At 44.6% G+C, this 21,755-nt stretch overlaps 1 protein-coding gene across 2 annotated transcripts in view; it reads right to left on the reverse strand.

The window, feature by feature from the left end:
* GALNT4 (polypeptide N-acetylgalactosaminyltransferase 4) overlaps positions 1-21,543 on the reverse strand; it is a 145,009-nt gene extending 123,466 nt beyond the window's left edge. The window contains exons 1-2 of one of the 2 annotated variants that reach the window (XM_083188374.1): positions 21,151-21,543; positions 1,671-2,101 (exon numbers count right to left, since the gene is read on the reverse strand). In XM_083188374.1, coding sequence (XP_083044500.1) covers positions 1,671-2,050 — 380 coding nt within the window. In that variant the 5' untranslated portion in view covers positions 2,051-2,101; positions 21,151-21,543. The remainder of the gene's footprint in view (positions 1-1,670; positions 2,102-21,150) is intronic. The other variant, XM_083188373.1, reaches the window with a different exon arrangement.
* Between the last annotated feature and the right edge of the window lie 212 nt (positions 21,544-21,755).

Genomic DNA, 21,755 nt, shown 5'->3' on the forward strand with positions numbered 1-21,755 from the left:
GGTACAATTTGGAATCAGAAGTGGGAGGAGTAAGGAGATTCTTGTTGATTGTCAACTTGAAAGAAACCTTTAATATGAAAACAGGGCCTTATTAAAAGGTCAGTTTTAATTGTCTGTGGGGGAGACCTGAATAAACATTGTTGGATGAGCACTCCTCTCCAAAAATCGAAAATTGGTTTATGAAGGTCACCAAGTATTAGAAACCGCGCCGGATGAAATTCTCCATTTTTATAAATATTCTGTAGAGGGTTTGGTAAACCCATTAGGACTTCATTTGGCTGAAGTTAAGGGGGCGCTTTTCCCCTCCTACACCCCTTTTTTTTGTTATCAATCTTGTTCAGAAAGGGGCTTCTGAAAGATATTGATGGCAATACCTTCTAGTGTGTATGCCTAATATCTTTAACAATGCGCTCCCAGGCTCATTGTTAAAGATATCTTCCAGACATGCAGGTTAATCTGCCAATATTGCTCAAGCACCCATCGTTCAGTGTGCACAATATCTTTCATGATCAGCTCAAGGGAAATTGTTCACCAATATATTTTGTCTTTCATATCTTCTAGAGTGTATGACCAATTTGTCTGTAGGACCAATTTGTGTCTGTTTTCTGTGTTTAGGAGCAAATGGTCAATTGTCATTTGCTCCCAAAAATGTCCATATTTTCATTCCAACCAGCCAGATTGGAAAGATAATTTTCTAGTGTGTATGGGCCTTTAGTCTATACAGATCAATGACTAACAAGATAGAATGAAAAAAAGTTGCTCCTCAAATTCCCTTCTTAACAGGTTGTAGGTGTTTGAACAGGATACATACAGATGACAGGCTGTTGTCATGCCAGCAAATACTGATGCATGTATCTGGAAGGAGGAAATCTCATTATACTTACCTTCCCTTTGACCCCCCACCCAACCCGTCTTCCACATGCCAACCCTACCACCCCACACACACACACACAAAACCTGACCCACTAGTGTCTAACCTTAACATCCGTATCCCACCCCATAAACCTAACCCCAACACCACTACAAGTAGTCGGTATTGTGAATGTCGGCATCCCCACCACTAGGATGCTAAATGCATCCCGTTCAAACTTCATTATGTAATTATACTAAGCCGTGCAATTTTGAAATCACTACACATCACTGGCAACTTAAAGCACCAAACCGTGGAGATAGCACTGATAATGATGGGTTTATATAACGTGTACTGATACCAAACCACCTGCTCCATACCGACTATTCATACATCTACCCCAAAAGTTACTTTTTATATGCAAGGGCCACTGCTAAATGGCGTTTAAAAGGTTTTGATTTTTTTATGACTAGGCGAGTGCATTGCATAAGTTTATGCTTATGCAATTCTCAAAAGTTTTGTAAAGTGGCGAGCCCCGCCGTTTCAGTGGCCACACTCGTAATTTCCACCTCGCCTCAGGGAACAGGTGGGGTGGAAACAGCGAGTGAAGGGGAGTGCGTTGAATATGGACAGTGAGCGATCAGCAATTCTCGCACTCAATAGTTCGCTGTCATGGGCATTGAATACCCCTCAGAGCTATGACTTTAACCACACAGAAATTAGTTTTAAATAATGCCAGTACAAAATCAGAGGAAGTACAAAGGAATTTTAATTCCAAGAGTACAGTTCAACCAAATCGGTTTTAAATTCCATTACTTACTCATACATTCTGTTATCCTGTATGTGCCGATGCAATGATATCTGGTCGCTTAAATAAATATTAAGGGCATATTTTTCAATGCTTTCCTCCTGCATCTTCATTTCAGCAGAATTAAGCTGTAGTTTTGCAGCTTTACCCCATTCTCCTAATGCATTTGGGTTTGGGGGAGGTTTAATATAAACTGGACGATTAAGGTCCTTCATTTTCTCCTCTGTAGCAGCAAACTCTCTTTCCCACCTCCGTTTTGTGGTGGGAATCTGCCCCTCTGCTGAGCGTAAAGTAGAAACAGAAAGTTCCACAACCATGTAGGTAATCATGAAGAGACCAACTAATAAAAAAGTCTTCACAATAAACGGCCATTTTCTCATACGGATCCTCATTGCATTAGACTTCAGGTCTGGCTGTATAACAATTTAGCACAAATTGCACGTCTGAAAGAAGAAAAAGGTTTATCAAAATAGACAAATAATAATAAAAAAAAATTATATACATACATATATACATATACACAATTTCCTACGAATTTAAGCAGCGATACAAATTACTACAGTGTTGAAATAGATGTAGCACCAGTGACTTTTAAGCCATAAGTAACTCAAAGTATAAAAATCATACAGCAATACCTAGCAAAGAAGCAATGAATTAGAAAGTTAATATGTATCTTTAAACCTCACCATGTGCTCAGTCAAAACTTGGAGGAAATATAAAGAAGGAATATCAGCAATTTGCACATCTTAAGCAGGGTGGTTATATCTTGAAAGGACTATAAATACACTGTGGCTGTCATTTCCAAGGTACGGTAATAAAAAAAATGCAATATCTGAAGACACTTCTAATTGTAAACGTATTGGTTTGCTCATGTACATTATGACACTTGGACATTGGATAACTACAAGATTTCGCCCATAGCAAATTATTTGCAGTGGGTCAACACACCTTTTTTTAGTGTTTCATAAACATACATATCAACTGTTACTAGCCTTAACCCAGAGGAAATATGTGGTTGTCTGAGGCCTGGGACTGACTACTAGTGGCCTGGGCCCTTCACTCTCTGTCAGAGTGGCTGGGGCCGGGACAGCTGTACCCACAGAACCCCTTGATGGCGGCTCTGTGAAAGGGTTAGGCCTAAAAACATAAAAACAAGGCTACATATCTGGGCAACTTGTCTGCCAACCTGTTGACTATTAGGTAAGCTATACACAGTTACCAACTTACTCTTGATATGTTGGTCCAGAAGCATATAGGCGGGTATCAGTATTTGCCCACCCACTCTAATATCAGTGTCCGAGGTTCTTGCAGCCAATGTACACACAGACAGACATGTAGATTTATCCTTCAGATATACAGTATATGGTATCTGCTACGCTGCAGGGCCATCGCAATATGAGAATAACATTCTTCAGAGACATTTAGGTTGTAAACACCTGCCAATCTGCTAGTGTTATATTGTTGGTGGTCATGAAGAACAATATATTGAGCAGTGTGTACTCAGTTTATGGGGTACATGGTCGTTAGGCCGACATACACTGACAGGGTCAAAAGGTCGACATGGGTTTTTCAATTACTTTTTGAGCCAACAGACAGCATTTCATGCCCTACCATCCACCAGGTACGCCAAGCATAGCAAGGCACCAAGCTTGAAGCATGGTGAGCACAGCAAGCCATGCGAGGGGAAGTGGTGAACTTTTTCGGTGTTCACGTCGACTGTGTCCACATTAGGGACAGAAAGACGTAAAAAAAACCAAGTCTGAATCAGGACCTATTTGTCAATATTGTGATTTTTAATTAATAAGATGAAAGTGATTAATGAAATACTGGTGCTGCCAAGTTATATTTTCATTTTGGGGGCAACTCAAGTAAGCGCAAGGATTTTACCGCAAAAAAAACTATCACAGATGTACCAGAGCAAATCGCGACGGTTTTTCCTTAGACTTCCTACAAAATACTGAATTGACAGAGTGGGGCAAAAAAGTATTTTGACACCCACCGATTGTGCAAGTTGACCCACTTAAAAAGATGAGCGAGGTCTGTAATTTCCATCATAGGTACACTTCAACTGTGAGAGAATGTGGGGAAAAAAAACCCTAAAAACCAGGAAATTACATATGTATGTATGATTTTTAAACAATTTATTTGTATATTCTTGCGGAAAAGAAATATTTGGACAATCAAAAAGTTGAACTCAATCTTTTGTAATATAACTTCGGTTGGCAATTACAGAGGTCAAATGTTTCCTGTATTCTTGACCAGTTTTGCACAAACTGTAGCAGGTATTTTGGCCCACTCTTCTATGCAGATCTTCTCTAGATCTGTCGCGATATGGGGCTGTCGCCGAGCAACATGGACTTTCAACTCCCTCCACAGATTGGGCTGTGGTCTGGAGACTGACCAGGCCACTCCAGGACCTTGAAAAGCTTCATACAGAGCCACTCCTTCGTTGCTTGGGCAGTGTGTTTGTGGTCATTTTCATGCTTCAATACTTTTATTGAGGAAAGTAGGTTTTTGGGCAAAATCTCATGATACATAGCCTTATTCATCCTTTCCTTAATACGGATCAGTTGTACTGTCCCCTTTGCAGAAAAGCAGCTCCAAAGCATTATGTTTCCACTCCCATGCTTCACATTGGGTATGGTGTTTTTGGGATGCCACTCATCATTCTTCTCCCGCCAAACACGGCTAGTGGAGATTATATCAAAAATATATATTTTGCTCTCATCTGACCACATAACATTCTCCCAATCCTCCTCTGAATCATCCAGATGGTCACTGCCAAGCTTTAGACAGGCCTGGGCATGTGTTGGCTTAAGCAGGGGGACCTTTTGGGCACTGCAGGATTTGAATCCATTATGATGTAGGGTGTTTCTAATGGTAACCTCTGTCACTGTGATGTAGTTCTGGGCTGATTCCTCACCATTCTCAAGATCATTGATACCCCACGAGGTGAGATCTTGCATGGCGCTCCAGGTCGAGGGAGATTGTCAGTGATCTTGTATTTCTTTCATTTTGTAATAATTGCACCAACAGTTGATGCAATTAAAAAAATAATTGCACCAATGCAGTTGAGAATTTTTTTATAATTCTTACCAAGCTGCTTGTATCTAGTCAGTCAAAAAGGTTATCCCAGCCATCTGCAGCGCTACAATTTTTTCCCTGGTGTCCTTAGACAGCTCTCTGGTCTTGGCCATGGTGGAGAGGTTGCAGTCTGACTGTTTGAGGGTGTGGACAGGTGTCTTATGCAGATAACCAGTCCATACAGGTTCCATTAATACAATTATCACATTTATTCAAATATAACAATTGGCCATTTTCAGACAAACAAGACTTACACACATATAAGACAAACACACCCCTTGGCGGTGAACTGGTTAGGTTTTTCATGCGGTTAGATTTTTTCTGTTTCCCGATATATCGGTTAGTTGGGTTAGTTCTTATATATAACACAGTCCCCACTATATGTGCACATTTGGTTAGTGGTATATTAATTTGTAATCCAGAAAGGACTAAATGGCTTACTCTCACTTGTAAGTTCTCCGACCTGTAGTTTTCCGGTCTTATCCGAGAGGTTCAAGGAGATCCGAGTATTGTAGCCTGCCAATGTCCCCCTGGTGTCACCTCAACGCGTTTCTCCGCCTGGACAATCTATCAGCGGCTTCCTCAGGAGGTATACCTCCTGAGGAAGCCGTTGATAGATTGTCCAGGCGGAGAAACGCGTTGAGGTGACACCAGGGGGACATTGGCAGGCTACAATACTTGGAACTCCTTGAACCTCTCGGATAAGACCGGAAAACTACAGGTCGGAGAACTTACAAGTGAGAGTAAGCCATTTAGTCCTTTCTGGATTACAAATTAATATACCACTAACCAAATGTGCACATATAGTGGGGACTGTGTTATATATAAGAACTAACCCAACTAACCGATATATCGGGAAACAGAAAAAATCTAACCGCATGAAAAAACCTAACCAGTTCACCGCCAAGGGGTGTGTTTGTCTTATATATGTGTAAGTCTTGTTTGTCTGAAAATGGCCAATTGTTATATTTGAATAAATGTGATAATTATATATTACTTTTTATATTTTAATAAATTTAAACTGTTATATTCAGTACAGCGCTGGTCCACTCTTTTTTCTTTTTTGCATTATTGTTCCACAAAGGGGTTTGGTAATCCCCCTTACGGCCCAGCAGCAGTACCGAATAACAAATCAGCGCCTAATATCAAACTGTGTGGTTTGGTTGTTCCATTAATACAAGTTACGAGTGGAGGTTATAAGAACTTTTTAAAGAAGAAGTAACAAGTCTGTGAGAGCCAGAAATCTTGCTGGTTGGTATGTGTCCAAATATTTATTTTCAGCAAGAATATACAAATAAATTGTTTAAAAATCATACAATGTGATTTCCTGTTTTTTCTCCACATTCTGTCTCTCAGTTGAAGTGTAACTACGATAGAAATTACAGACTTCGCTCATCTTTTTAAGTGGGTCAACTTGCACAATCGGTGGCTGTCCAAATACTTTTTTGCCCCACTGTATCTGAAAGTGTGTGAAAAAGATGCATTTCTACTTTGAATAGCAAAGGTTTTAAATGTCCTGCTCTCTATGAAGCTTATTTTGGATTTAATGTAGTCGTGGTAATATTAATGAATATTAATGAAATAATATTACTATCTGCATATGTTCTTTAAATCAATAAAATAATCTAAAGGTTTTTTTTTACTGTTTCAATTATTTCTCCATATCCTGGTGATATTTCCTGCTTAACCTTTGGTTTCAGTTAACAACAAAAATCTTAAGGTGCCCACACACTAGAAAGATCTGCGATCAGAAGATTTAGCAAAAGATCCGCAGGAGTGCGCATCCGACCGATATCAGCCGATTTTCTACCGATTATCTGTAAACATCAATCAATATATCGGCCGATTTATCGGAAATCATCCAATCTGCAAAAAAAATCTTCTAGTGTGTGGGCAGCTTTACACGCTGCATAAGATCCGTCTGATCTGAAGCGGTCAGGGGTTTAACATAGAACTGACCAGATGTATTTGAAGTGAATAGGTTGCATACGTCTACAGATTGATTGTCAGTTTGAGCTGGTTGGAACAAAATCCTGTTAATGGATGAGAGCAAATGACAGTTGACCATTTGCTTTGAAATGCTGGAAAACTGCCACGAGCGGTCATTCAGATATTACCAGGTTTTTGTTCCAACCAGCCCAATCTACCAATCGATCTGTAGATGTATTGCCACCTTAAAATTTAGCTGAGGATCAGATTCCTGGGAGAGTTCAAGGGAAATATGAAGAGATTTACAGCTTCAGACATGTCTGTGTAGTGGATGGGGGGGTTTATTATCCTAGTGAATTTCAAGAAAAATCAGTTTGGTGATGTACACCAAACATTGCTTGGTGATGCATGTTTGGATCAGAGAAAGTCAGATTCGTACCTCTGCAATTATCCTACAGTATCTCTGGCCTGGGTATGTATTCTGTATAATGCAGTGATAATTCTAGCAAGTGCCTTTGTGCTGGGCTTACCTTTAAAATCTCACACCTATAAATCACATTACCTGTTCTCCAGCACGGAGATCGAAGAAATTGCAATTGTCCACTATTATCTGCTACTTTCTGCTTTGCCTCATTAAGGAGGTGAAGCAGGAAGACACTGATAAGATTTAGTAACATCTTGTTTGCCGAAGCAGGGGAGCGCAAACTTCTCCCTTCAGCGATAACCCCAGCCGGCTGGACTGGGCATACGCAGGATCTCGCTACTCATGGGAGATCTCCAGAGCAGCACAGAGCCAGCAGCAGGGACAGCGCTGTCCCTGCTGTGGAGATGCAGTTTTACCACCCTGCTGCTGGCCAAGCAGATAGCGGCCGTTCATATATTTTCCCTGCATATTGGACTGCTATCATTTAGAGAGCAGCGCCCCTGTCATTTAGCGGACACCGGCACAGTATATCGGTATCAGTGCACATAACGTGCGCTGATACCCCTTCTCCCCCATAACGACACTTCATACATCTGCCCCACTGTTTGTTATTCTAGATTCCAAAATATGCAAGATGAACAGATTATTAGAAGGGGAGTACTGCATTACAATCAATAAGGACCAACGACTATATAGTAAAGCTGGGTACACAATAGGCAATTTCAGCAGTTTGGAAAAACAAAAGCTTCATAACATCTAGTGCAGGGCTGGGCAACACCGGCCCTCCAGATGTTAATGAACTACACATCCCAGGATGCTTTGCATTAGTTTTGCTATGTGGCCATGCTGAAACTGATGCAAGGCATCCTGGGATGTGTAGTTCATTAACATCTGGAGGGCCGGTGTTGCCCAGCCCTGATCTAGTGCATTGGTCTCCAACCTTAATGGGGCGTTAGCTACTTGTGACAAATGACAGCTCAACTTAAGAACTACCCTATATACTCGAGTATAAGCCGAGGCACCTAATTTTACCACAAAAAAATGGGAAAACTTATTGACCCGAGTATAAGCCTAGGGTGGGAAATGCAGCAGCTACTGGTACATTTCCCTGTATAATAATATCAGAACACCACAGGCTGCTCCCCCTGCCTAATAGCAGGACACCACAGGCTGCTCCCCCTGCCTAATAGCAGGACACCACAGTCTGCTCCCCCTGCCTAATAGCAGGACACCACAGTCTGCTCCCCCTGCCTAATAGCAGGACACCACAGGTGGCTGCCCCTGCCTAATAGCAGGACACCACAGGTGGCTGCCCCTGCCTAATAGCAGGACACCACAGGTGGCTCCCCCTGCACAATACACCTCAGGCTGGGACACCACAGGCTGCTCAGGCTGGGACACCTCAGGCTGATCCCCCTGCTCACCCCTGGGACACCACACACGGAGGGGGGAGGGAGCAGCCGCCCCTTACCTCCTCCAGCTTCCGATTCCAGGGGGTTTGGGGTGTGCTGCTGACTGGCTCCACTGGTACACGGCCGCCGCCATTGCCCGGCTCCACTTTGAACAAAGGTGCGGCTACGGCAACATGGCCGCCGGCCTCCTGCACTGAGGACATGTATAGTGTACGAGGCCGGCGGCCATGTTGCCGTAGCCGCGCCTATGTTCAAAGTGGAGCTGGGGCAGTGAAGTGGATGGCTGGACGCACTGACTCGAGTATAAGCCGAGTGGGGGCTTTTTCAGCTAAAAAGAAGGCTGAAAAACTCGGCTTATATTCGAGTATATACACGGTACTCAAACTTTTTTGGGGAAAAAAATGATATCTGACTAATAACCAAAAGATGCCCAACACATTATGCCACTGACACATTATGCTGCACACTGCAATGCCCCTGACACAATATGCCACACACCGCAATGCCCCTGACACAATATGCTCCAGAATAAACCTTCTAATTAATTTTAAATGACTGTACATGCTGGTTGCCAGGAGTGTCATGCTCATTGCCAGGGTGTTACATGGTGTAAGATGCAGCTTTATTGAAAGATATGGACTGTAGTGTGTATCTCCTCTGAGGCGGAGGAGTGCTTCAGGCGGGAACGTGGAAAGAGGAGTGGTGTGGGCAAGTGGAAGAGCATTCAGCAGGGGTCGAGCTACTCGGATTGCTGTGGCAAGCTACCAGTAGACAGGTTGGCGACCACTAATCTATAGTGTATGCACATGCAGGTTTTTCAGACCTGTTTGCTGCACTGCGAAATTGCAGAGCCCTTCGATTATACAGCCGTCACCTTGCCAGAGTGAAAACGTACCCTGTGCAAGGCTGCAAATGCCTTGCAAAAATTCACACCAATCGGCGATCAGCCACAAATCTACTGGTAACTCAACCACTAAATTATTTTTTGCAGTTTGTGCTATCATAGAACCTACTCTAACTGTGCCATATAAACAAGTTAATCGAGGCTGGAGATGACATCACACACCCTCCCTGAAAACACTTATGAACACCTGCGTTTTCCCCGACACTTCCAGATAATGGCCAGTTACCACCTCTAAAAACCAGCTACTCATTGGTCAAACAGCAGCCATCTTGCGAATAAAAGAAAAATGCTTTTGTCAATGCGTTGTGCAGGTGTACTGCGATCCCTATGCACGTACATCATTCAATAATCGGTCAACAGCAATCAGGACTGAATAACCCCCTATGTCACCAACGATGCACGCTTTCATGCGTGATCAGCAACAATCCTTAGTTGTCTGTACATGCAAGACCATGGAGGACATTGCAAGTGAGCAGAATGCACCATGGCCTTCCCCATTGCTTCCAGCTTTAGCAAGTGCGTATGCACATTGCGAACCTGCCTCCCCTCCAGCCCCCGAGGTGCAATGTCGCAGAATACACACATACCTTAGTATAAATATTGCAGCACTATCTCTTTTGGTACTTCTTTCCTAGCACGGCGCCCGTCGGGTCCCATCGCATACCTTAACTTAAGGTATACGATGGGACCCGACCGACCGGATTTTTGGGCTTTAAAGACGTTTTTAACGCACTTTGCAAATCGGTCGCATCGCATGCCATTATAATGGCATGCGATGCGACCGACACGATTTTTACATTGGACCCAATGTAAAAGTGGTCCCTGAGACCCGATTTTACATTGGACCCAGTGTTAAATGCCACTCAGACCCGGTTTTTAATTGTAAACCCACCCTGATGGTTAATTATGTCAAATGCCCCCCCATTTGTAACGCAACGCCACGATCAATGCCAACCCGAAGCGTGGCGAGCTCAGCGAGCCCGCGAGGGGCGGCAGTACCCGTCCTCCGACCTTTTCATACCCCACTATCCACGTCGGCGTGGAGTTGATTTTATATAGTGTGGCGAGCGCAGCAAGCCACCGAGCCCGAAGCGTGGCGAGCCCCGCGAGGGGACACGTAATACGTCTGAAGTAATGCGCGTCCGCTCGCCACGCTTCGGGCTCGGTGGCTCGCTACACTATATAAAATCAACTCCACGCCGACGTGGATAGTGGGGTATGAAAAGGTCGGAGGATGCGTACCGCTGCACTCGCCATGCTTCAGGTTGACGTTGATCGTGGCATGGCGTTAACAATGGGGGGGAATGCAATGAAAAATGGGGTCTGGAGGGCATTTAACATTGGGGCCAATGTAAAATTGGGTCTCAGGGACCATTTAACATTGGTTCCAATGTAAAAATCGGGTCGGTCAGGTCGATCGCATTGCATGCAACCAAATCAAGCCGATTTTTGCGACCCGATTGCATACAATTGAAATCGGTCGCGCCGTGCTAGGAAACAAGTACCTCTTTTTTTTGTTGATAATTACGACAACATGAACTGCTATGTATAGCAGTTCTTGATAGAATGTTTATTTTAAATTGTCACACATTGAGATTCATTTTGTCATTTTAAATCTTTTGTATGCACGTCCTATATTAAAGGTTTTGATTTTTTTTTTTAACAATGTTGAAACCATCTGATTACGGTTTCATCCAAGCGTCCTCTTTTGAAGCTATTCACACAGTTGCCTCTAGCACCAAGGATAGAACCTTGTCAAAAAAGAATCCCTGCAGCATAAACATATATGCACAGTCAATAGTGCAGGAGCATGGATAATGAACAAAAGACACAGAAAATAGAAGGAATAATACAGAATAATTCCAACACACACCAAGGATTCTAAAGGGGTGTACACACGGAGCAAATTTTTGCTATTTTCTAAGCAATCTGACTAGATTGCTTAGAAAGTAAGCACAGATCTTTCCGTGTGTATGCTCCGAGAGATTAAATATCTCTTGCTAACTAAGTCAGTGCATGCAGTCAAAATCTAGTCAGATTGCTTAGCAAATGACTGAAAATCTCTCTAGTGTGTACAGATCGAAATCTCTCATTCTGAACCACTACCCGGCCTTTTTTTGCTTAAGCAAAATTGCTTAGAAAAATAGTTTAGCACAAATCTCTGCGTGTGTATGTGCACTCCATGGGAGATATTGACACCAGTAAAATTGCTTAACAAAATTGCTTAGCACAGATCTCTACGTGTGTATGCCCCTTAAGGGAAAATATCAGTTTTACCAAAGAGGATATAAATGTTCCATAACAGATAGTGGGAATACGTAATTAGAATCAGAGGCAAAGGATGACTTATTTGTAGAGAATAGATTTTTATACAGGATTTGGTAGAGTACGGGTTGAGTATACCTTATCCAAAATGCTCGGGACCAGAAGAATTTTGGATAACGGATTATTCTGTATGTCAGAATACTTTTATATTTCAATGATGTATCTTGATGTATCTTGGATTTATGTTGTACAAACACATCAAACACATGAAATAAACACAAATATATTTTATTTGTGCATAAAACAAGGTTTCAAAACATGAAACAAAGTTTGTGTAGAAAATGATTGCTTAGCATTCACTTAATACCAGTTACATATCATATCTTCAGAAGTGCTTTTAGCAAGAAAAAATTAAAACTTTTCACTTTCTGGAATGTATGGTTTTCAGAATAATTTGGATAACTGAGATTTGGATAAGGGATACTCAACCTGTATAGACATACAATATAGAGGGGTAATCAATGTGTGGCAATATTTACGACAGACCACTGTCAGTTTTCACCAATGCAGATTCAACTTTTTTTAAATCCAAATCAGCATTGGAAAACATGGTTGCTAAATTCAACCTATTATCGACAAAAGTGCCGATATCTCCAACTTTCGGAAATATCAGCATTGACTGAATACCCCCACCAAGAGTAACTGGAGCAGCAAAGGCTGCCTTCAATATAAGGATTAAGCGTGACAATCTGGTTATGGAAAACAAGTAACTAGCAAATTACATCATCAGTAGGGAATATTATAAGATTTACGTTAAGTAAACAGGCAGATACCAAACTTATCACATTTCATAAAATGTAACTATGTATGACCACAAAAAGGGGGATTTTTGTAAGAACTTACCGTTCGAACCCCTTTCTCTGAGTCCAGTCCAGTGACACAGCTAACCTTGGGGTGTAGGAGGTTCCACAGGAGCCAAGGCACCTATAGCTGAAGCTTTTCCTCTGGCTGCAGGCTCCTCCCCTTCTGCATCCTCAGCATGCTCCAGTTCAATCTTAAAAAGCACACTAGGATACACAACTCAGTACAATGCCCAACATCTTATATGCACAATCATCTTACCATAACATGACACACATGCACGGCATGACTTACTGGGCGTAGGGGAGAGATCCCTGTGTCACCGGACTCAGAGAAAGGGGTTTGAACGGTAAGTTCTTCCAAAAATCCCCTTTTCTCTTTCGTCCAGTCCGGTGACACAGCTAACCTTGGGACGTTCACGAGCCGGTACTATGAAAGGGTACGCTCAGACCACCAGTTCTCATCACTGACCGTCCGAATCAAGCGTCCTCCGACGCAAACTCATGGAACCTGTAAAATTTGGTAAAGGTGTGAACAGAGGACCAAGTGGCAGCCCTGCACAACTGCACCGCTGTAGCTCCATGACGCACAGCCCAAGAGGAAGCTACTGACCTGGTGGTATGTGCATTAATCCAAGAAGGAACAGGTCTACCCACCTTGGTATAAGCAAAGGCAATTACTGACCTAAGCCACCTGGCAATGGTCTGCTTAGACGCAGGCCACCCTCTCTTATGCACATCATAAAGAACCAACAAAAGATCTTTTCTGCGGAAATCCTTTACCCTGTCCACGTAAATTCGCAAAGCGAGAACTACGTCCAACTTTCTTAATTTGTCCCTATATTTTGCCCCTTCAGGAGGGGAAAATACCGGGAGCACAATCTCCTGGTTCAAATGAAATGAGGAAATCACTTTTGGTAAAAACTTAGGTACTGTTTGAAGCACAGCCCTATCCTCATGAAAAACTAAATGCGGAGCTTTACAGGTCAACGCTCCTAACGCCGAAACACGCCTTGCCGAAGCAATGGCAAAAACGCCAATTTTCAAGACACATACTTAAGGTCTGCTGACCTTAAAGGTTCAAAAGAAGGGCTCTGAAGTACAGACAGAAATAAAGATAAGTCCCATGGTGCCACCGGTTCTCTATACGGTGGTTTTAGCCTAGTAACACCTTGTAAAAAGGTCTGAACCGCAGGCAAAAAAAGCTATCCTTTTCTGGAAAAAAAAATAGATAAAGCGGAAAGCTGTACTTTCAAAGACTGTAAACTCAGTCCCGATGAAAAGCCATCCTGTAAGAACTCCAATAACCTCGATACCTTGAATCTGGAGGTGTGTACTTTCTGGCGCTCACACCATCTTCCAAACACTGTGATAATTTGCAGCTGAGACCAAAGCATAGTCTGAATCACTGCATCGGAGAAACCTTTCTTTTTTAATAAGGCGGTCTCATAAGCCAAGCCGTCAAACTGAGCCGAGCAAGGTCCTGGTGAAGAAACGGTCCTTGTCTTAGCAGGTCTCGACGAAGAGGCAGAGGCCAAGACTCCACTGATAACCTCAGAATGTCCGAGAACCACAACCTCTTGGGCCAGTTCGGTGCTATCAGAATGGTTTACACCTGCTGAGACCTCACTCGTTTCAACACCCTCTGTATCAAACGGAGGGAAGATATATACCAGATGAAACTACCACTGAACCATCATGGCATCCACCGCCCAGGCGGTTGGGTCCCTGGTCCTGGAACAGAACTTCGGAACCTGACAGTTGTTCCTGGATGCCATTAAGTCCACCTCTGGGAGCCCCCAGAGATTCACAAGTTCCTGGAATACCTCCGGATGCAAGCACCATCCTCCCTGCTGAGGAAATCTGCCTCTACATTCCGGATCCCCGGAATGAATACAGCAGACAGAACCGGAATGTTGTGCCCAGGTAAGCATCCGAGAGACTTCCTGCATTGCCATCCTGCTGCGAGTCCCACCCTTTTAATTCAGGTAGGCCACAGCCGTGGCATTGTCCAACTGCACTCGGATATGAAGGCCTTTCAAACTCTCCTCGGCCTGTTGAAGAGTCATCCAAACTGCACAAAGCTCCAATATATTTATTGGAAGTCTGGATTCCTGCTTGGACCAAAGACCCTGCAACCGATGGTGAAGGGCAACTGCCCCCCAACCCCTGAGACTGGCATCGGTCGTTATCACCACCCAGTTCCAAGAGCGAAGGGACCGCCCTAGCTGCAAAGTCTCTATGTCTGTCCACCAAAACAAAGACTACTTTGTCTCCTGAGAGAGAAGCAAACTTTCCTGTTTCATGGTCTTTGCGTTTCCCGACCAGCAAGATAGAATGTTCCACTGCAAACTTCTGGAATGAAACCTGGCAAATTGGAGCATCTCGAAATTCACCACCATCTTGCCCAGGAGCCTCACCCCTTGCCAAATTTTAGGTCTGTGAGCCTGCAGTAACAGTAGGACTAACTGACGGATGTCCTTTGCTTTGGATTCTGGAAGGAAAACCCTGAGTAAATAGGTGTCTAGTATCACCCCCAGAAAAAGTAATTTCTGAGATGGAATTAAATGGTATTTGGACATGTTCAAAACCCATCCCATGTCCTGCAAAAACTGTGTTGCTATGGACAGGTTTTCCAACAACTTGGTCTGACTGTTTTGAATAGCAGGTCGTCTAAGTAAGGAATGATCACTATCCCCCTGAGTCTCAGTGACACAGCCATAACTGCCATCACCTTTGTAAATACCCTTGGTGCTGTGGCCAGACCAAAGGGTAGGGCCTGGAACTGCAAAAGAGTCTCCCCTATTGCGAAGCGAAGAAGAGACTGATGTTCCTTCGGTATATGTAGATATGCAATCTGGATGTCCACGGATGCTAAAAATTCCCCTGGCTCTATGCTGCCAAGCACTGAGCGGAGAGACTCCATTCTGAAATGATCCGCTCATAGGTGTTGATTTAGTGATTTCAGATTTAGAATGGGTCTGACTGACCCGTCTGGTTTGGGTACCAAAAAGAGTATTGAATAAAAACCCTTCTTGTGTTCCTCCTGAGGGACCGGGACCACAATGCCCTTCTCCCTGAGAGACAAGGCCGCTTTCAGAAGAACCGTGCGTGCCCTGGCCTCTAGAGGCAAAGGGGTTGGCAGAAATCTCTTTGGAGGATTTCCCCGGAAATGTATCCGATAACCTGTAGATACTATAAACAGAACCCACTGGTCGACTGATGGAAGGTACCATCTGTCCCAATACTACAGGAGGGGACCCCCCACTCTGATCCCAGAAGGGGGAGCCTGTACAGCGTCATGCTGAGGAGTTATCCTCTCCTTTTGACACTTGCTTCTTACTGAAGGCCCCAAATCTGGATTTGGCAGCCTTACCTCTACCTCTTCCCGCCTGTCCTCTACTGGAAGCTCCGCCACGAAAGGAAGAACGAAAAGTAGGTTTAAACACCCCAAAATTAGAACCTGAGGCCTTAGTGGTGGTAGGCAAGAAGGTACTTTTACCCCCCCCCCCCCCCCCCTCCAGGGCTTTCTTAGATTCACTGTCAGCATCCCAGGCCTTCAGCCAAAGGGCTCGCCTCGCTGACACAGAGGTAGAAGAAACCTTAGATGCCTCACTCCATTAGACTCTCCCCGACCTTGCAAAGCTTCAAACGGGCACTGAAAACTCACCTATTCATCAAAGCATACCCTTCCACTGCATAAACCAGCTGGTTCTCCGACCCCTTGCCTGTTTACATCCTGCTATCTAACCACCACCTACTCGCACCTCTTGTAATCTGTCTGTCTCCCCTTCCTACTAGATTGTAAGCTCCTCCAAGTAGGGCCCTCTTCCCTCCTGTTGTCAAAGCCCTCTTCTCTACACATTTCACTCACAGCTCTCCTATACTCCAACACTCAGTGACCATCTTTGTCCGCATACTCATCTCCATCATTGGCATCAAGCCTCTAGTTGTATGTTGATTGAGTCCTCACTACTTACATTTAAGCTGTAATGTGTATTGATCTGTGGCACTCTTTATTTGTACTGTATTTTTGTTATTTATTCAATGTTATGCCAAGCTTTGTCTCCCTGTATTGTTCCTTTGTACGGCGCTGCGAAACACTTGTGGCGCCTTATAAATAAAATTATAATAATAATAATAATGCCATCTTGGCACCTTCCTCCCCAGCCTCAGTGATGTACTCTGCAGCACACCTGAGTTTTTCTGTCAGGAGATATGCCTCCGAATCAGGCCGCAGCTGATCAGCTAGAGTCTCAGCCCATTTAATCATAGCCTTCGCTACCCAAGCTGAAGCAATAATAGGGCGGAGTGTAAATCCCACTCCCTCAAAAACAGCTTTTAGGCATCCTTCCACTTTCTTATCCACCGGATCCTTAAAAGGCTGCACCACCTTGGACTGGTAATGCTGTGTCCTTGGACAGTCTAGCTACCGGTGCATCCACCAACAGAACTTTTTCCCACAGTTTAATATGTTCCTCGGGCATGGGATACATATTTGCATACCTCTTGGACATAGAAACTTTCTTGTCAGGAACTTTCCAAGCCTCCCCTAACAAAGAGACCATACCAGGGTCCGAACGGAAAGTAACGGCTTCTCTGCGCATTCTTTTAAAAATGGTCTGAATTTTATCTTCCTCTGACACATCCAAAGCCTGTCTAACAGACTTACAAGCAGGGCAAGGCACCCCTTGGTCCGTCTGTTCACATGAAATTTCTACCCCGCATGGGGTAGACATGGTTGACATGTCCTGCCCCCACCCCCCCCCCACCCCCTACAGCAACTGCCTCATCACCCATGTCAGGCATGATTAATTCACGGTGCAAAATGTCAGGCAAAGTACAAAAACAGTACATCCTGTTGTATTTAGCTGTCAGCGTGGGGTAGCGCTTCCAGGAGACTTCAACTTCTTGTGCAGCAACAGAATAAGCCAGCTTCACTCACTCTGCGGAGATAGAAAATGGCGCCCGCACAGAAATGGGAAGGGACCAAGGGTTGGGAAGCCTGAATTGGCGCCCAAACCCCCTTTAGCCGCTCCCCCAATCGAGTCTCCTAACCTCCTAGTGCCTCCCTCTGCCGGGATCACTTGGAGTCGTCCGGCACCTCCGGACACCTGTAACAGCCTTCACCTCCCGGAGGGATTTCAGGCTGTATGCCCTTTCAAGATGGCGGCAGCCATCGCGAGAGGTCCTTCCCCCACGATCACCTTCTGCAAGGAGCCGGATCCGGAGCGCTCCCAGGGCCCAGGCAAACCCCAGCAAAGCTGGGGTTAAGCGCTGTGCAGCGGGTGTAGACAGACATCCCTGCACACAGAGCGCTGACAGGACGCGCTTCTGTCAGCCTCTGCTGCGCTCTCAGCATGCCGCTCTTCTATCAGAAGCAGCGCGCTGGACAAAACCTGCACTAACACTGTTTGTTAATAAAATAATAAAATTCTATCTAGTGTAAAAAACAGAGTAAAAAAGCCGGCTGCAGCAGCAGCCTGTCAGCCAAGCACCCACTCCTGTGGGCACCTAAAACGAACTGGAGCATGCTGGGGATGCAGAAGGGGAGGAGCCTGCAGCCAGAGGAAAAGCTTCAGCTATAGGTGTCTTGGCTCCTGTGGACCCTCCTACATCCCAAGATTTGCTGTGTCACCGGACTGGACGAAAGAGAAATATGTGTAAACCTACAACCATAAGCAGCTCTATTACATATCAGCAGAACAGGGAAAGGTACGGGTATGCAAACTCACTTCAAGTTCAGTAACGGCAGGTTTGCAAATTGAGACAGACAAAGAAGAGCTGGTGCATGGTCGATGACGATCATTAGCACTAGCTAGATACTTGTACATTAACCTATGATGCTTGACAACAGATTTATTCACTGCTCATGCCTACATTATGTGACTAAAGGTCCATACACACTGGGCGACTATGCCCAGGGTGTATGGACAGCGATGATAGCGCTCATCGCTGCGGGGAAAGCTGCTCAGTGCGTACACACGGTGTGGCTTTCCCCCTGCGCCGATGGAGTGGGGAAGTCATTGCATAGCAGAGCGCTATGCAAAGCCGTCCTGAAAGCCTCTCATCTGCTTGTATAACCAGCAGATAAACGGCTTTGTTGCAAACCTGCTGTTTTGAGCGACTTTCAGCTCAAAGTCGCCCAGTGTGTATGGGCCTTAAGAGGAATATTTATCAATTACCGGATTTTAGTCTTTCTAATTAAAATTTGGGTACTTATGTAATATCTGGGCTCCCATTTTTCTTATGAGACCGCGTCCGCTCGCCACGCTTCGGGCATGGTGGCTCGCTGCGCTCGCCACACTATATAAAATCAACTCCATGCGTTGTTGGATAGTAGGGGTATGAAAAAATGGGGTGCATTTAACATGGGAGCCCAGATAATACATAAGTACCAAAATTTGTTATCACTGGTATTTGAAGCAATAAACGTGCCCATATATGGTACAATTATTGTGTGCAATTTGGACTAGATCTTATTGCAATGCAATGAGATCTGCGCGTATGTGCAGCACATACTTTTCGAGCTGTGCGATATGTGTGCGGGAGCACTTATCTCATCGCACCCAGCAATTGTATCGTGTATGGGCACCTTAGCAACTTTTACACAGCCTGAAGGTAGCAAATCTCATGCAAGGGCAGGTACTATCGGGACCCCAAAGTACTGCACATAAACGGTATACCAACCATGCATGTGCACAGTGTCGGACTAGGATATGAAGGGCCCAAAAGGGGAATGATGTCCTAGGGGCCCATGTTTAAAGGTTTGGCTAACAACTGAGTGCATAGTCTGGGACCCTTAATAAATACGATAGATAGATAGATAGATAGATAGATAGATAGATAGATAGATAGATAGATAGATAGATAGATATGCTAGCTAGTGCATGCAAGATAATACACCATACTCCTGTGCAGTATAAAGTAACATTATGTATAATGTATATTTCAAGTGCACAGTCTGCCATCTAATCCTAGAGAAGGAAGTGTGGGCCAGGCAGTGGGGCCCACCAGGAGTTTCACCTGTATCCCTGTAGGATAGTCCAACCCTGCATGTGTAGCAGCCATTGCCAGGAAGGTTTAATGAGGTACCCTCACCTGGAAATTTCTGTAAAATTTAGTTTGTAGGCTAAAGCCATCTGCAGATGTTGTTAGCTTCCGGGCCAAGTTCTGGAAATGTTACCTTTCTAGAGCTTGGTGAATCTAACTGTTTTACAGCACCCATAGAAGTCAGTGGGTCCCATTTAACAAGGATTGCATTGCATATACAGTACAATGCGATCTTGGCCATAATCTTACCGCCCAGGATCTGATTGTAATATGCAATCCTATCGGTGGTATGTATGTCCCTGCACATACAGGGACAGCGCTCCATAGGGTTAGTGCTGACCCCCACCTCCATCCCAGAGTAGCAGTAGCCCTGGGAACTGATGCAATGCTGCCCAATATTGATACATTAGGCAGCATTGCATCCCCCATAGAAACTAATGGGGGATACGGATGGTTGCAACAATGGAGGGATCGCAGCAGCTATCTGAGATTTCTGCTGCGATCCCTCTCGGTCTTACATTCATACTTAATATTTGTGTCTAACTCCTGAAAACAGATGTTTTGGGGGCAATTAGCCAAAAATATTCAATAGTAAATGGGGCCCTATGGGAGCTACTGCCACTGTCCGAAATGTTGGAATCTGCTGCAGTGCCCCCATTAGAGTTTTACTTAATGTTTTTGGGAATCTCCTGAAAAATGGATATTTTCAGGGAATATTTCACTAATGATAAATCGATCCACAAAGTTTATATTTACAAAGCAATGAATTTTTAAAACCCACAATGTTTGAAGATTTAGGGCCAGATGCACTAAGCTTCCAAAGTGATAAAATGGAGAGTGATAAATCAACTCCTGCCTGACATTTTTCAAACACAGTGGGCAAAATGTAATAGGGTGAGAGTTTCAGAAAGTGAGAGATTTGGGGAGAGTTTTCCCATTCTTTTTAAACAGCAATCAATTACATTGAAAAAACAGGTTGATTTTGCCATGAAATTGATTGCTGCTTTAAAAAGAATGGGAAAACTCTCCCCAAATCTCTCACTTTCTGAAACTCTCACCCTATTACATTTGGCCCAGTCTGTGACATGGAAGGTTGTGAAATTTTTTTTTCTTCTATCTCTAGATCGATGTAAGTTTTTGTAAATACCTCCCAGAGTTTCTGAAACTAATTTTCCAGAAACATAGTACTGGCTATTGGTTACCCAGAAAGTCCTAGAGAGGCTCTATAACTCAATGTTAAAACACTGGGAATGTCATACCTCATATTTCAGGGTTTGCAGGTATCCACATTCGGACTTTGTACCTGTTATATAGTTATGTGCAGCAACGCTGAGGCCACATTCCAGCAGCGCTGCACACATTAGTGACAGGAGTGGGCAGCTACTGTACCGCACACCTGCAGTGCCAGCTCCCCGCCCTCCCCTGCCAGTCACCGTACTCGCTCCTGCCATACCTGCACATAGTATACTATATTATGCCATTGCCCGTGACCAAGGCGTACTTGTTCATCATTGGGTGCTGCCAGGCAGCTAACGGGGAGAGGGCATGGCGGTGTACTCACAGTGTAAGCTGCACCCCAGGGACGCCTGTCAGCCATGTGCAGGCACTCAGGTTTGCTGCATGCTAGGCTCCGGTGTTTCTGCTGAGGTGTCCAGGATCCTGTTGCTGTGCAGCGGCTGCTTCCTTTCACTTTCTCAGAGGCTCCGTCCCGTCCCTGACGTGTGCTGTGCTGTGTAGCGGCGGCCCCTCCTCTGCTGCCTTCTCAGACACACGGAGAGAGCCGCCCTCCCTCCGCCTCCTTCCTTCGCTCCCCGGCCCTCATCATGGTCATGTGCCCGCTACTGAGAGCAGCTGAGGCGGCGGTCTCTGACCTCTCCGCAGAGAATTAGGCCAGGAAGCTGCTTCTTGCTGAGCCTGAGAGAGAGAAGTCAGATGTGGGTGCCCCCAGCCTGAGCACCCGCCGCCGGCCCCGCTCTGTCTCGTCTCAGTGACACCAGCGTTGTTTAAGGTGTTCATATCTGCAACAATGTTCTCTTATATTTATTACCGTGCACAGGGAAACACAAGTGTGATGTTAAGAAACTGGACTATTTTTTTTCCTTTAAAAAATGATGCAGAAACAAACTGGTTTCTGCATAGTATAATCGATGGAGTAATAGCCTAATC

This window comes from Crinia signifera, chromosome 5 (assembly GCF_055691185.1).
Source record: "Crinia signifera chromosome 5, ASM5569118v1, whole genome shotgun sequence".
NCBI classification, from domain to species: domain Eukaryota; kingdom Metazoa; phylum Chordata; class Amphibia; order Anura; family Myobatrachidae; genus Crinia; species Crinia signifera.